The 15,101-nt window shown below is 49.2% G+C and overlaps 2 protein-coding genes across 16 annotated transcripts in view; one reads left to right on the forward strand and one right to left on the reverse strand.

Annotated features, from left to right (window-relative positions):
* Positions 1 to 2,426, forward strand: part of AQP7 (aquaporin 7) — a 43,336-nt gene extending 40,910 nt beyond the window's left edge. For 7 of the 8 annotated variants that reach the window (XM_059142073.1, XM_059142072.1, XM_059142071.1 and 4 more), the window contains one exon: positions 317 to 2,426. In XM_059142073.1, coding sequence (XP_058998056.1) covers positions 317 to 587 — 271 coding nt within the window. In that variant the 3' untranslated portion in view covers positions 588 to 2,426. The remainder of the gene's footprint in view (positions 1 to 316) is intronic. The other variant, XM_059142076.1, reaches the window with a different exon arrangement.
* Positions 2,427 to 12,982: 10,556 nt separating this feature from the next.
* NFX1 (nuclear transcription factor, X-box binding 1) overlaps positions 12,983 to 15,101 on the reverse strand; it is an 81,405-nt gene continuing 79,286 nt past the window's right edge. For 6 of the 8 annotated variants that reach the window (XM_059141543.1, XM_059141540.1, XM_059141539.1 and 3 more), the window contains 2 exons: positions 14,521 to 14,625; positions 12,983 to 13,266 (listed from right to left, as the gene is read on the reverse strand). In XM_059141543.1, the coding sequence (XP_058997526.1) occupies positions 13,194 to 13,266; positions 14,521 to 14,625 (178 nt within the window). In that variant the 3' untranslated portion in view covers positions 12,983 to 13,193. Of the gene's footprint in view, positions 13,267 to 14,520; positions 14,626 to 15,101 lie in introns of those variants that run through there. The other 2 variants (XR_009346295.1, XR_009346294.1) reach the window with 1 other exon arrangement.

Here is a 15,101-nt window from a genome sequence, read left to right on the forward strand (position 1 = left end):
CACGGTTTCTTGTGGGCACCCTGCATGCAGGGGGGTTGGGGTGATGTGAGGAGCAGCTCGGGAGAGTCCTGTCCAGCTCCCGGGTGGCCTGGGGAGACAGGTGTGGGACCCCATTTCCCCCAGATGAGCACCAACGCAGATCCTGCTCTTAGACTGAATGTCAGTCCTGCCCCAGGACAGGCTCAGGGGCAACTCTAAGGCTAGAACGGGGGTCACTCCTCGACTCTCAGGCCCTACTCTCTGTCTCAGCCTGAGTGGACATGGGCACTATGCTGGGGATCACTGCCTTCAGCAGGCCTCTGCCTCTTGCCTGCAGGGCCCGGGACTGGTGGTGGGTGCCGGTGGTGGCACCGTTCCTAGGTGCCTACTTAGGTGGCATCATCTACTTGGTCTTCATTGGCTCCACCATCACACGGAGGCCCCACATATTGGAGGACTCCATGATGTCTGAAGACCGCAGAATACCTGTGTTGCCCAAGACCATGCCAAACCCAGCCACGACCTCTCCCCTCACCCCTGTCTCTGTGTCTCCCACAGTCCGAACTGTTGCCCCCTTAAGTGACCCCATCCTCCTGGAGCAATTCTAAGAAAGATTATTTGTGACCCTATCCCCCCACTCCAATAAAGAAAGCCTTGTCCAACACAGCGGCACCCCCACTTCCTGGGTGCCTCCTGTGGTTGGGCTTCCCTACTGGATTCTTCCAGGAACTCCAGGGTTATGCAGTAGCCCAAGGCTGGAGCACAGAGCTGAGGGGTCTCTAACTCCTCCCAGCTTTGGGAACTGGGGTGGAATGGGGGAAGACCTGACCTATGGCCTCAGTAGGAACAGGAGATTAAAGGATGTCAGACACAGAATGGTGGACTTCGAGGCATAGGGTAGGGGAGGGATGGTTTTGGGGAAAGGACAGCAGCTAGCTGGAGGTAAGCTCTGGGGATACTTTGAGCTTCCCTGGGATAGGACTCTAGTCTCCCTCAGTTCTGGCTAGTCCTAGACCAGACAAAGTGAGGCCCAAGCATGTAGATTAGAGTTTCTCAACCCCCCCTTTTTTTTTTTTTTTCATTATTGCTCCCCTCAGAAGCCTTTTAGACATTTTCTTTCTTAATCACATGGCATTTTAATACCACAGATATACTATATGTGTTTAAGTATTGTATATATACATATATGTGCTTTATACAAAAGAGAGTAAGATTTTTCCATCTTTCTCTTCCAAGAATCAGTGTTCTTACCTTTGGAGGAAAAACCACCGCCCACCTTGAAAAGGTCTAATGTAGACTGAAAGTAGGTGAAGGGTTTGTTTCTTCTTTTTGCTACCAGTGCCAGAGCTCTCCCACACTAAGTCTTTCCGGAGTCAGAAGGAAGATGCAGAGAAGGAAGTTCTTCCAAAAGATGCAGGACAGGAAATGGCTTCATGGGGTTCAGGGGACAGGCACAGAGGCTTGGGGGGGAGGTGGCAGCCAGCATCCCCACCCACTCTGGGATCAAACAGGAATTACCCTGCTTTCTGGGACTCAGAAAGCATCACCCATGGTTCCTGTCATTGTCCATTTAGCCTTTCAACAATTCCTAAGAACCTCCTGTGTGCAGGCCCTGCCTGGGCACTGGAGATGTTGAAGTGGATGAGGCTGAGCCTCTGCCTTCGAGGATCACAGTCTGATGAGGATGGGTAATCATGAGGAAGGAGCTAAGTGGCAGAGAGGGGGCTGTGGGGCTCAGAGGGGGCTCACCATCCAGCTGTGGGGCGGGGGCAAGGGATGGCTTCCCAGGGGAGGAGGCAGAGCCAAGTGGAGGACAAGTGTTGTCCTTTCTGGGGTTGGTTGCTGCACTTTGCAGTTTGAGGAGAGGGAGGCGAGGAGGCTGGGCTTTCTTCGGGAGTTGGGGACATGGTGAGATGAGATTTAGCAAGCCTGCCTGAGCTGCAGTGTGCAAGCTGCTGGGAAAGGGGAGACTGGAGCTTGCGAGGGAGTGCGGTGAGAGGCAATAATCCAGGAGGAGCAGCAGATGGGAGAAAGGGGATTCACCAGATACGGAGGAGGTAAAGCCCACAGGACTTGGGCTCAGATTGGGAGGAGTGGGCAAGGATGCGGTGGGGATCAGGCTGACTTCAGTTTTTGGCTTGGGCCTGGGGCACTGGAGATGTGCCACCTGAGTGTTCATGGGAGACAAACTGATTTGGAGAGGAAGATAAGTTACATCGTGGGCATGTTGAGTTTGAGTTGCCTGTGGGACTTGGGGGTAAGAGGTATGTATCTTGAACAAGTTATTCCACCTCTCTGGGCTTCTGTTTTCTCATTTGTAAAAGGGATCGCGTATTACCTACCATTTGTGAATGGTATATGTGACTATTCAATGAAATAAAATGTGTACTATGCTGAGAACAGTGCTTGGCTCAGAATAAGTGCACAATAAACAATTATGCCTTTTATGTGGTCTGGAGATCAGAAGAGAGTTGAAGATGGCGGTTGAGGAAGTCATGGTTGTGTGGATACCACGGGGGCCATGGGAGAGTGAAAGAAGGGTCAGTGAACCGTCCTGGGAGCATGGCTGGGAGGTGGCTGGGAGGTGTGGAGTGCGCACCTGACTGAGGAGCGCGCAAGGTGGGTGATCACCGGGCCCTGCAATCAAAGACAAATGTCCATCAGGAGGGGAGCAGATACTTACCTTGCTGTATAGTCACGGACAACAGGACATGATATATCGGTGAAAACGGAGGCACGACAGCTTCCTGTAACAACACGGACAAAGTGTGGAAGGCATAAACAGCAATGCAGTAGACTACATACAGAATGACACCAAGGGATATCATTGAAATACAAGCCAAAAGCAATATATTCTTTGGGCATACATGTGCGATAAAACCACTTTATTTTTTAAGATTTTATTTTTGCGAGGGAGAGCAAGCACAAGATAGGGGAGGGGCAGAGGGAGAAGCAGGATCCCTGATGAGCAGGGAGCCTGACATAGGGCTCAATCCCAGGACCCTGGGGTCATGACTTGAGCCAAAGGCAGATGCTTAACCAACTAAGCCATCCAGGTATCTCCAGATAAAACTACTTTAAAAAAAAAAAAAAAGAAGGGATAGGGGTGCCTGGCTGGCTCACTCTGTGGAGGTATGACTCTTGGTCTTGGAGTTGTGAGTTTGAGCCCCTCACTGAGTTAAATAAAATCTTTAAAAATAAAAACAAAACAAAATATTAAAAAAAAAGGGGGGGGGGGATGGTTTGTCCAGGGAGACAGAAATGGGAGATGAGATGGGGAAGAGCTTTGGGTAGTATAAACTATTACTTTTCTAGTTCTGGAGTCGGAGGTCAATTTATAGGTTTGTAAATGATTGTGCTTTGTAACATATAACTGTGACATATATTCATTTGTAGGTATCCTATGTTTTAAAAGATGAAGAGGCTATTGGAGAACAGGCTATTGGAAGTGATAGGTGTGGAAGGTGCTGATGACAAGGGGTCCAGCGATGAAGGGGAGAGGCTTGAGTATGTCTGACATCTCAAAGTGAGAGGAGCTGAGCCAGCGAATCAGGCCTGGGAGTGACCAGGGAGGAGTCCACAGCTGTAAGTCCCAGCCAGATGCCTCCCTCTCTCTGCCTCAGTGGCCTGGTGAACATGAGAAGGGTGGCCTTTCTCATTCCTGGCATTCCAGAGCAGAGTGACCCTAAGGCCTAAGTCACAGGTGGGAGGTGTATGTGGGTCCAAGGGCTCTGGCTCCTCCTCTTCTATCCCCCTTGCTGACCACTTCAGCCTTCTGCCACCCTCATGTCCCAGGGAGGTGGCCTTGGAGGTAGGACAGTCAGTGGGTCCGTCCAGAACCTGCCTGCTGGCTACCGCTCTGCACAGACCTGCACTAGGCCCATTATCCAAAATACCCTGCAGATTTGGATCCTGATGGTCAGGCTCTGATGAGCCCTGACCGTGGTCACAGAGTGTTTCTGTGCACAGATCCCTTTCATTCTCTTGGCAGAAGTTGGTTGAAATTCTATAACATGCCAGACCCCATTTTGGTGCAGAGGATTTAGGCACAAAAAAAGAAACTAAATTTCTTGTTCTCATAGAACCAACATTCTGTGCAAGACACAGGGTGTGTTAGTGATACATATTAAGGAGGAAAAGTAGCAAAGAGGGACAGGAAGCATGTGGGGCTGTAAAGCCCAAAGACCTCACGGAGAAGGTGAGTCTGCATAAAGACCTGAAAGGGGGGAGGGAGTGAGCCATGTGGACACCTGGAGAGGGAGCATGCCAGGCTGAGGGAACAGCCACTGAAAGGCCCTCAGGTGGGAGTGTGGAGGACCACTGCCGGAATGGGGAAAGGGAAGAGTGGAAGAAGATAAGGTCAGACAAGCAGGTTAAGGTGAACCGAGGCCAGGCCCAGGGTAGAGGTAAGGCCAAGGCCTGGCGCAGAGGTAAGGGAAGTCTCTGGAATAGAGAGGCAGATAGGCAGGCAGGCAGGTAGGCAGAGGTGGGGTGAGATGGGGTGGGTCTCACCATCCCTGTGGATCCCTGGCTCTTAGCTCTGCTGTCTGACTCACACACACACACACACACACACACACACACACACACACACACACACTTTTGTAACCATGCCCTGGCTTGGATCCAGGAGACGCAGCTGTTTAGCTCTGAGAGCCAGGTTGGGATATGAGTCATGAAGGTCCTGTCTCTGCGCTCATTCTCCTAGGTGCTGGCCCAACACAGGCTGGCTGTGTGACCTGGACAGAATCCCTCTCCTCTCTGGGACTCAGTTTCCCTCTCTGTGCATTGAGGCTTGGATTTATTGGGGTCTGGGGGAAGCCCCACAGCTCTGACTTCTTCCAGTACTTTGCAGTCATGTCATGACCTCGCTTCCCTTTCCCCCACCCCAACTGAGGCTGTGGTTGAACGGGGGACAGCGTAGGGCAAGAGCAACTCCCAGCCCCAGACCAGGCTCCTCCAGGACTTTGCAGATGAAGGTTTGGTCCTCAGCCTGGTGGTCCTGGCTTTGGGAGGGACCCTGACTCCCTGTCTTTCCCTGCCCTCCCACTCCCACTCAGGCCTTCCAAAGGACAGGAACTCACAGACAGCATTCCGTGTCTGTCTCCCTCAGATGGGGTCCTGCAGCCCAGAAAGAGATGGGAGCAGCCATATTGGGCAGGTTGGGGTGCTGATGCCCCCAGTGGGGGGAGGCTGTGGCCCTTGAGAGCTGTGCAGCCTGACCATGGCTAGGCACTACCTCTTTGCTGACCCTGAAGTGGGAAAGAGGAATAACCCAGCTCCCCTGGGTGCCACAGGGCCTATACTGTGGCCCCTGAGAGCACAAAGAGGGCGGCCAGGCTGGATGCGAATGCTGGCTCTACCGCTCACTAGCTGGATGACTTTAGGTAAGACAGGGTAATAACAGCTCCCACCTCACAAGGCCGCTGGGATGAGAAAACGAATCCTGCCTGGCATGTGGGCAGTGTTCGCTGTTACCACTCCACACCCTCCTGGTCCTCACATCGTCATGCCCATCTTACATCCAAGGAAGCTGAGGTCTGAGGAGATTGACTTGGTCTCTAAATTGTGAAATATATCCTATAAATATGCATATATAACATACAGGTACAGTTAAAATAATGAAAAAACTGGGGCGCCTGGGTGGCTCAGTGGGTTAAGCTGCTGCCTTCGGCTCAGGTGGTAATCTCAGGGTCCTGGGATCGAGTCCCGCATCGGGCTCTCTGCTCAGCAGGGAGCCTACTTCCTCCTCTCTCTCTGCCTGCCTCTCTGCCTACTTGTGATCTCTCTCTGTCAAATAAATAAATAAAATCTTAAAAAAAAAATGAAAAAACTCAAAACACAAAGACCCCTAATGAACAAATAACCCCAGTCAAGTGCCCTCCGCTGAGCTTTGGCAGCTCATTGAACCTCTCTGGGCCTCACTTTCCTCATCTGTAAAATGGGGATAATGAAGCTCAGAGGAGTGAGGTTTCAGATTTGCCACTGTCATTTTGCTGTGATGAAGCAGGGTGAGGAAGAATGTGCCAGAACTCATGGTCTCCCCTTGTGTCTGTGCTCAGGAGTCAAGGGGTGGGTGGTTGCTGGAGGGAGTGTGCAGGGGCTTTTGGAGGGGATGCTCAGGCTCTGGGCCCAGTGGGGGATCTTAATGAGGGCAGCTGGAGCTTCACAGGCTGGGTCAGGGGCAGAGAGAGAAGGCACACAGCTCAGAGCCAGGTATACCCTGGCACACAGATGAGGTCATAAATCTAGGACTGATACGTTGAGCCCTCCAGGGACCCAGTGAAACCCCCATTGGTTGATAAGGAGGATTCCTCAGACGGGGCTCACAAATGGCCCTTGGCACAGTTCAGCCAGGGCTAGCAAGAATGTGTTCCTGTCCACCCTACTGTCCCAGAACTCCCACCTCTATTCTGGCCTCTGGCCCCAGGTCAGGAACATTAGGAGGAAGTTGAATTCCTGAGGGAGACTCAGTGCTGGGGTAGGGGAGAGTGGAAGGTAGTGGATATACTAGGAGACAGTTTGGAGGTTGGAAATGCTGAACTAGAGGTGCTTGTGGGGCATCCAGGGATAGGCACAGGCTGGGCTAGAGATAGATAGAGCCTTTAAGCCCAAAGTGGCAGGTAAAGGCTTGCAGGTGGATGAGGTGGCCCAGGGAGAGATGAGGAGTTCTAGGGAGCGCCCATGTTTAAGAGATGACTAAAGGGGAGGAGGCAGCCAGGACCCCTGATCACTCCTGGCCCCAGGAACCCAAATACTCTGGTGCCTTAACTGACTTGTACCACGGGGCCAGTCCCTTCTCTCCAATGAAGGTTCCAATGATCAGGGCAAGCAAGAGAAGCCCCAACTCTCCTAGGCAACCAGGAGGAAAACTCCAGAGACCTCCACCACACAGGACTTCCCTTTAGCACGGAGTCCTCCAACTTCAACCCCCAGCTCTGGCTCCAGAATTGTCAGACTCCTGCCCTGTTCCTCAGCTCCCTGGCCTCTAAATGATGGAGCAACCAGGGCCTGGTCCTTGGACCTCTTCTCTTTCACCCCCCTTCCCAGTGTGACCTTACCAGGCTGTAAATACTACTATATGCCAACAGCTCCCCAAATTAGATCTCCTGTCCAATCCTGTCTCCAGACTTAAGACTCCCATGTACAACCACCCACTGGACAGATTTTCATCCCTCAAGACTGTTCCTCCCACACTCTTTCCTATCTCAGTAAATGGCAAATTCAATCTTCCCGCTGCTCAGGCCAAAATCTTTGAAGTTGTGCCCGACTCCATTCTCTCTCACACCCCACCCACATCCCAGCTGTTAGCAAACCCTATAGGTGTTACCTGCAAAATTATCTAGAAACCAACCCCTTCTCATCACCCAATCACCAGCAGCCAGGTTTGAGCCACTGTCACGTCTCTTGGATTACAGAAGTGGTCTTCTGATCATCTTCCAGCCTTTTTGTTCTGAGTCACCCCTATAGTCTCAAGACATCAGCTGGAGTATTCCTTTCAAAAAATAAGCCAAATCATAACCTTCACTCCTCCGCCCTAAGCCTTCCAATGGCTTCCAGGCACCTGCTTCTCTCTCCTATTCATTCCCATATAGCTGGATGGCTTTGCTGTTCCTTCAAGGTACACAGCATGTTTCCATGATGGAGCTTTGCAATGGCTGTTTCTTCTGCCTGGGATTGTTCTTCCTTCAGACATCTGCGTGACTTGTTTTTCCCTGTGTTTACATGGTTTATGTCAACAAACAGAAAACTGTATTAAAAAAAAAATAGGGAGGTGATAATAATGGATGATAATGATATTGGTTATAAACTCTACTAAAAAGTTTTAAGGGGCACCTGGGTGGCTCAGTGGGTTAAAGCCTCTGCCTTCAGCTCAGGTCATGAGCCCAGGGTCCTGGGATCAAGCTCTCTGCTCAGCAGGGAGCCTGCTTCCTCCTCTCTCTCTGCCTGCCTCTTTACCTACTTGTGATCTCTGTCTGTCAAAAAAATAAATAAAATCTAAAAAAAAAAAAAAAAGTTTTAAGTAAGGTTTTTTGAGGGCAAGAGGAAGCACTTACCCCGCCCCTCCCCAGACTTCTGGTTTGGGGATACATACTGCCCCCTCGTGGCCATTCTAGGAAAAGTACCATCTTCAGGTGGTTGCCGGCATTCTCTACGTTAGGACATAGTGTAAACTTCCATCCCACCTGTCCTGATCTGCCAGACATTGCAGTATCAGCGACTCCAAGGTAAACTGTGTGAGCTGTCCTGTGTATGTAGTGGAGGACACAGGTTTTGGAGTCTGGCCTTACAGGAATTTCAGATTCCCAATTATTCATCGGCTGATCTTGGGCAAGTGACCTAACTTCAAACTTTAGTTTCCCCATTGGTAAAAAGGAGATAGTAATATATAGTTCAGGGGCACCTGGGTTATGCCATTGGTTGAGAATCTTTTGGTTTCCGCTTAGGTCATGATCTCAGGGTCGTGGGATTGAGCTGTGTTGAGCTCAGGGGAGTCTGCTTGAGATTCTCTCTCCCCACCACTTGCATGCATGTTTTCTCTCTAAAATAAACAAATGGCTCTCCAAATATATATATGGATGCCTGCCTGCCTCAGCTGCTTAAGCAAAATATATATATGGATGCCTGCCTGCCTCAGCTGCTTAAGCATCTGCCTTTGGCTCAGGTCATGATCCCAAGGTCCTGGGATTGAGTCCTGCACTGGGCTCCTTGCTCGGTGAGGAGCCTGCTTCTCCTTCTGCCTGCCAATCCTCCTGCTTGTGCTCTGACAAATAAAATCTTTTAAAAAATTAAAAAAAAAAAATATATATATATGTACTTTAAGGATCTTTGAGGAATAGATGATCACAGTGCTCGGTGCATATTAAGTGCTCAAAAGCTATTACCCACTATCAGAAGAGATTCTTGGGCAATTTTGGGTGCTGAGTACTTTGGACTCTCTCACCCTTACATCAAGCCTGGGGTAACTGAAAGGGCCAGCTCTTGCCAGAGCAGCTTCACAACTGCTCTGTTCCTTCCCCCCAAGCAAGCTATCTTCTGAGACGGTCCTGGGATGGACTGAAGGCTTGATTGTGCTGAGATGACACATGACACTGGGAGACTCTCCCAGCCTCTCAGATCCTCCCATTGCCCTTCCAGTGGTTTGGAACAACACACAGGCAGGAACTATTACTGACATGACAGATGGGGAAACCAATGCCCAGACACTGGAAGCAAACTGCCCAGGGTTCTTAGAGTGAGATGAGGCAGCCAATCAGGCATCCTAGCAATTTGGCTGGCTTATATTCAGCCAGGTCTCCCAGAAGGGTGTGCCTAAGAAGAGTACCCACATAAAGCCTGAGGCTGAGGGTAGCCTGGGCCACTGGGAAGGACTCCCAAGGGAATTCTGTTTGGGGAACAGTTTCCCTTTCCTTGAGGACTCAGACACTTCCTGACCTAGAGGCAGTTCTAGACTGTGAGACCTGAGGCCTGGGTTCCAGTCTTGGCCTGGTTTACAGAGGGACACCATGGAGCCTTGTCCCTTCTGTTCTAGGCCTTTGTAGCCTGAGGGGTTGGGCTAGCTTACAGTTCTCTGGGGACTTGTGGGCTCTAAAAAGCCATGAGAGATTGTCTGGGATATCCGTGCTAACATCATGTAGGGAGCTTGAAAAGAAAAAAATTTGCTATGGATATGGCAGGGCATATGGGAGGATTAATAAAGAAAGATTTGTGAAGGTGACCAGGCATTCACATCCCAATTTTAGAAAGAAGGCAACACTAGCAGAGAACAAGGTCTCCAGGCTTTCAGGCATGAAGCAGGAAGGCTAATACCATGCTGGAAGGATCCCCTCCCCCAAACCTTAATCACAGGACCCACTGTTTGAAACTTTGAACCTCTCCCAAAGGACTGATATTCTTTCTTCCCCTCCGATGGTCTGTTCTCAGACCCTGAGATCAGGAGGGCTGCTTTCATCTCCAAGCCTGAAGACAACCTCCCACTGCACCTCAGACTGGCACACCGCTGAAAGGAGACAGCCCTGCTGGACAAGCCAGAGGGAATTCCAGAGATAAGAACTTGGGTCTCTGAAAAGCTCTGGCCCCATATGTAATCTCCTGAAGGAGGGTAGGACTGAAAGGGGAAGGGATGCTATCACTGGATTCTCAGGGAGCAATAATGTGGGGTCGTGGTGCCCACGGGATTCCTCCATGAATGGCTCCTTTTAGTCCACTCAAGTAAAGTCTTGCCAAACCCTTGAGAAGCAGCTTCCCCTTGCTGAAGAAATCTGGGGCCCCTTTAGCGACCCTAGGGGTGTTAGCTTCCTGCTGTCCCCAAGCATCCAATCTCCTGAATCTCTTCTCTTTGCAGTGCTAACCCCCACCAACCTCATCTTTCACTTGGATCACTCCCTCTAGCTCTCAGCTGGGTCTCTTGCCTCCAAGTTAATCCTCCAATTCCTTCTTTACACTCTGCTGAGAAACTGCTCTAGAAGGGGGTGGGCAAACTAAGATCCTTGGCCAAATCCAGCTTGCTGCCTGTTTTTGTACAAACCATGAGCTAAGAATGGTTTTTACATTTTTTTAATAGCTGGAAAAAATATTATTTTGTGACACATAAAAATTGTATGAGATTCTCATTTCAGTATCTGTAAAAATAAGGTGCTGCTGGGACAATCATGCTCATTTGCTTATGTATTGTCTGTGGCCACTTTCACAGCATGATGGCAGAGTTGGATAGCTGCAACAGAAACTCTAAGACTCACAAAGCCTAAAATATTTGCCGTCTGGACCTTTACAGGAAACATTTGCTGATTCCCACTCTGGATCAAAAATCCAGTCATGCCATTCTCTGCTTAGGACCCTCCAGTGGCTCCTTGTGGTTTTCCACAGCTGACCCCTTCCTTCCTACCTGTCCAACCTCATCACCTGTCCTTCCATTTGTCTGTCCACTCTGGACAACTATCCCTTCAACTCCACCACAAACCAGATTCCTGGGCTTGTCTTATGCTATTTACCCTTCCTTGGCCTGCTTCTCTTCTAATAGCAGTCTACCGCCATTAAGACTCAGCCCAAATGTTTCCTCCCGTTTCCCTTCTCCCAACCATGAGAGCGATCCCATATCCTACCATGACACAGGAAATGCCTCTCATTGCTCTACTCAGCTTTTAATGACAGACTATGGACTTATTTGCGCCAGACCAACTAATTCTATTATAATTATTTGTTCAGTTATGTGTCCTCTGCTGGCTCACTATGAAAGAACAGGCCACAGCCCTAGCACAGGGCTGTATGGGGTAGGCATATACACATTCACCAGAAGGGGCCTGTTTAGCATTCTGTACCTTAACTTGGCTAATAGTATGAAGGAAGAAGATGCTTATGTATTTTCCAGATATTAAGTATCTTTTTTTCTTTTTAAAGAGAGGAAGCGGGAGAGAGACAGGAAGAGGTGGGTGGAGGAGGGGTAGGAGAGGAAGAGGCAGAATCTTAAAGCAGGCTCCACACCCAGTATAGAGCTCAATCTCACAACCTTGAGATCATGACCTGAACTGAAATCAAGAGTCAGAAGCTTAATGGACTGAGCTAACCAGATGCCCCTCATTTTTTTTTTTTTAAATAAATTCTACATTCAACATGGGGCTTGAACTCATGACCCCAAGATTGAGAGTCAGATGCTCTGCCAGCTGAGCCAGTTAGGTGCCCCCAAGTATCATTTATATAAACTTTCAGCACTCATGACACATCAGGAACCTACATGTATCGCAACTCATTTAATCCTTACGAGGCAGGTGATACCTCCATTCTACCAAGTGGCAAGCTATGTATGTGGCAGAGTTGGCAACTAGAATCAGTCTCCTGCCTCCTGAATTCTGAGATGTTCTCCATGAGCAGTTCATCCAAAGAACCACTGCTTCAAAGATGTAACAGATGCTCGGGGGCTTCTTGCTGTCTTCACGGCCACTGACCCTGTGCTAAATGGGTCCAGAGAGAAGTGGTTTTCAGTTTTCCATCTCCTCCCTCCAGTTGCTGCTTCCTGCTCCTGTACCTGCTGCCTCTCAAAGTAGACTATCTGGGTCAGGATCAAAGAGTGACCCTGCTCTTCCTATGAAAACCAAGTGCCAGTTTTGGGATGTCACTTCTGAAATCTGTTGCTCTGGGGCTCAGGCTTGCTCTGGACAAAGAAGTTGTTGGAAGTCTGCCCTCCAAGCCGAAGGGGTGCCAAGGCAGAGATGGCCAAACTAATGTTAACTGTCAATGCACTTGCCTTAACAAAGACTCAAGATTATCTCCAGAGGGCTGCTGGGAAAAGTCCTGGACCATCCACATACTTCTGTGATTACTTAAACCGAAGTTCAGAGCTCGGAGACAAGGAGAGCCAGTACAGCTGCTCCTGGCCTGGGAGAAAGCAACACAGGAAAGGTCAATCCACCTGAAACCCTTTCTCAACCAAAAAGGAGTTAGGGCTAACTGGCCAGTACACAGAGGCCACAGTGTGAACCAGGCAGGAGGAGCGTGCTCTCTGTCCTCTACCATCGTGGCATATCTAGTTAAACTGTCACAGGATAGACCCAGTGATGTAGTATGAGCCACGCCTCTGAGCTCCAGAAAATGGAATTCTGTAAAGCACCCTGACTCCTTTCCTAGGTCTAGAACTGATGGCATTAAGAACCCCCAAGATAAATTCGGCCAGACAGACCTATGAGAGTTTTTGGTTAAAGACACATTTTTTTTGGTTAATCACAACACGTGTGATTCTGGATGTATCTGGTATTTTGGACTAAGAAGTTCACTTGTGCTCTTCCGAAGATTGTGATCAGTTTGGATTAATCCAAAAAGTGAGGTGCAGCTGATGTTGCATTTTTAAGAAGAGTATGGAGAATTGGGACAACGGAGTTTATGAGTAAATACCACTTTTAAGCTAAAATTCTGGTTTGTTCAAATCAAACCCAATGTTCCCCCGGCCCTCTGAGCAATCACAGTGATGGTGGAGGCTCTGCAAATACACCAGTGACCATCAAGTCAGAGATCTGGCCGTACTGAAACACTTTATACACACAGAATAGAGGACAAGGAGATTTCTGACACACTCATGCTTTGGACGTATCAGTACAAGACAGTATATGAGACTGTGTATGAGTCCACCAGGCAGTTAACTGGGAACAAGCATGATTTATCTGCTGGCAAACGAGTCTCCATCACACCTAATCATTCTTTTATCTAAGTGCATCTTGATCTTCTCAGTCCTGGACATCAAAGTAGTCAATTACTGGTTCCTTGGCTATTTTCTGTAAATTACTGCTTGCAGGATTTCTGAAAAGCAAACAAAGAATAATCAATCTTTTCTTGTTTGGGGGAAATAGACTGAAGCCTACAGAAAGTTAAGGATCTGCTGATTTACCATTTGCAAAGCTTTGATAAGACACTGGGGCCCACATGAGCAGGGAACTATTTAAAATTTGGTGATGGGCACACAGGGGTTCACTCTATTAACACTATTTCTCTACTCTGAAAAGTTTTCCACAATAAAGTTTTATACTAAAATAAAGCAAATAAAGGGGGAAAAAAGCATGGCATGAACAGGCCAAAGATCCCACATGGTTATGATGAAGTGGTACTGGACACAGCTGTGGAACAACATGTGGAATACCTTCATGTTTCCCAAACCACTGCCCATGTGGATATGGAGCTGAGCTGACTAGAATCCATGCCGTCTGCTCTCCAGGGGTGAAGCAGGGCTGGTTCTGGGGAACTACGTTAATCTAGACAATCCCTGCCAAGGTTATACCCAGTGGGCAACACCTAGCTGTCCTGTCCAGTCCTCGGGAACACGACTGCCAAGGCCACCATGGTGACCCTGTAGAACTGCCCTTTCCACCCTCCCATAGGTTTTGTATAAGAGGTTCTGGTAGGGCTGCTGTGCGGAAGGTGAGAACAGCATTGGGGGACCCTGCATGGTTTCAGAGCAACTTTCGGCAATGCTGCCTCAGTCACAGTAAGGGAAAAAGGGATGGTGCTCCATCCCTGCTCCTGAAACCTGCTGCTTGCCAATGTGGTTTTCTTTTCTCTTTAAATTATGAATACATGTTTTTGTTGTAAAAATTATTCAAACCATACAGATGACAGATCAAAACACAAAAGTATCCACCTACACTGCAACCCTGACCCACTATCTGACTTTCACCTCCAGAATAACTTAGTGAACCATGTCATGTTCCTAAATGCTCTGGTGTGACAGACTGAATCCAATTCCCAGTGTCACCACCTACACCACAGAAGTTATGTCCAGTGATTTTTTCCCCAGAGGGACAGTGGGCACTACAAACATCAAACTTGGGAGCTCTCGGACATGAACAAAGGTCTGACATTCCAGTCAAACCTGACTTATTTGACGAGATCGGGCGCGTTCAGGGTGGTATGGCCGTAGACCAAACCTGACTTATTTGAACCAAGCACCCCAAGGTCAGGCCCAAGAGGCAGCCAATGGCTAGTGGAGTCCCGGACAGTTCAGCCCCTGCTGTCTCCTCTGAATACAGGGCCTTTGGAAAGCAGCTGAAGGATCCTTACTTGTCGGTCTGATGTCTGTGGTGAGGAATTGGTGGTGGAGGCCGTGACTGCATTTCCCTTTCAAGGACACCTGTCAGCGTGGTAGGAGGACAAATGGACTTCCCTCTGATAAAAGTCAGAACACAAAGTATTGAAAAATGAGACTTGTTTGTGGAGATAGGCAGACCGCTGGAAATCCAGTCAGGACTTTCAAACGGGCTGCTGCTGAGCGCTCTGATGTGACCCATCTCCTCTCAGGCATGGTCACCGTCATTTAACCCTCATCCTTCCACCCACCTCTCCCTGGGCCTGTTATCTGCTCCCTCTGGTCCCGCACTTAAGTTTTCTTCATTGGTAAGGACCTACTCTGTCAAGTTCTGACAGTGATCCTAGATCCTCTCTATCACACCAGCTCACACTACAGCCTTAGTTTCCTCTAATGGCAAACACTGTTTACGGGGGATGCCCTGAATCAGAGTCCAGCATTTTTTGATTTCATCATGCCAGAAGGACAAGGGAAAAAGGGATAGATAGATGCGATGGCCAGGCACTCAACCCAGGTCCTTAGGGTCTGTTCCCTGTGCCTGGCGAAACGCTACCTC

This window comes from Mustela lutreola, chromosome 12, assembly GCF_030435805.1.
Source record: "Mustela lutreola isolate mMusLut2 chromosome 12, mMusLut2.pri, whole genome shotgun sequence".
NCBI lineage: Eukaryota > Metazoa > Chordata > Mammalia > Carnivora > Mustelidae > Mustela > Mustela lutreola.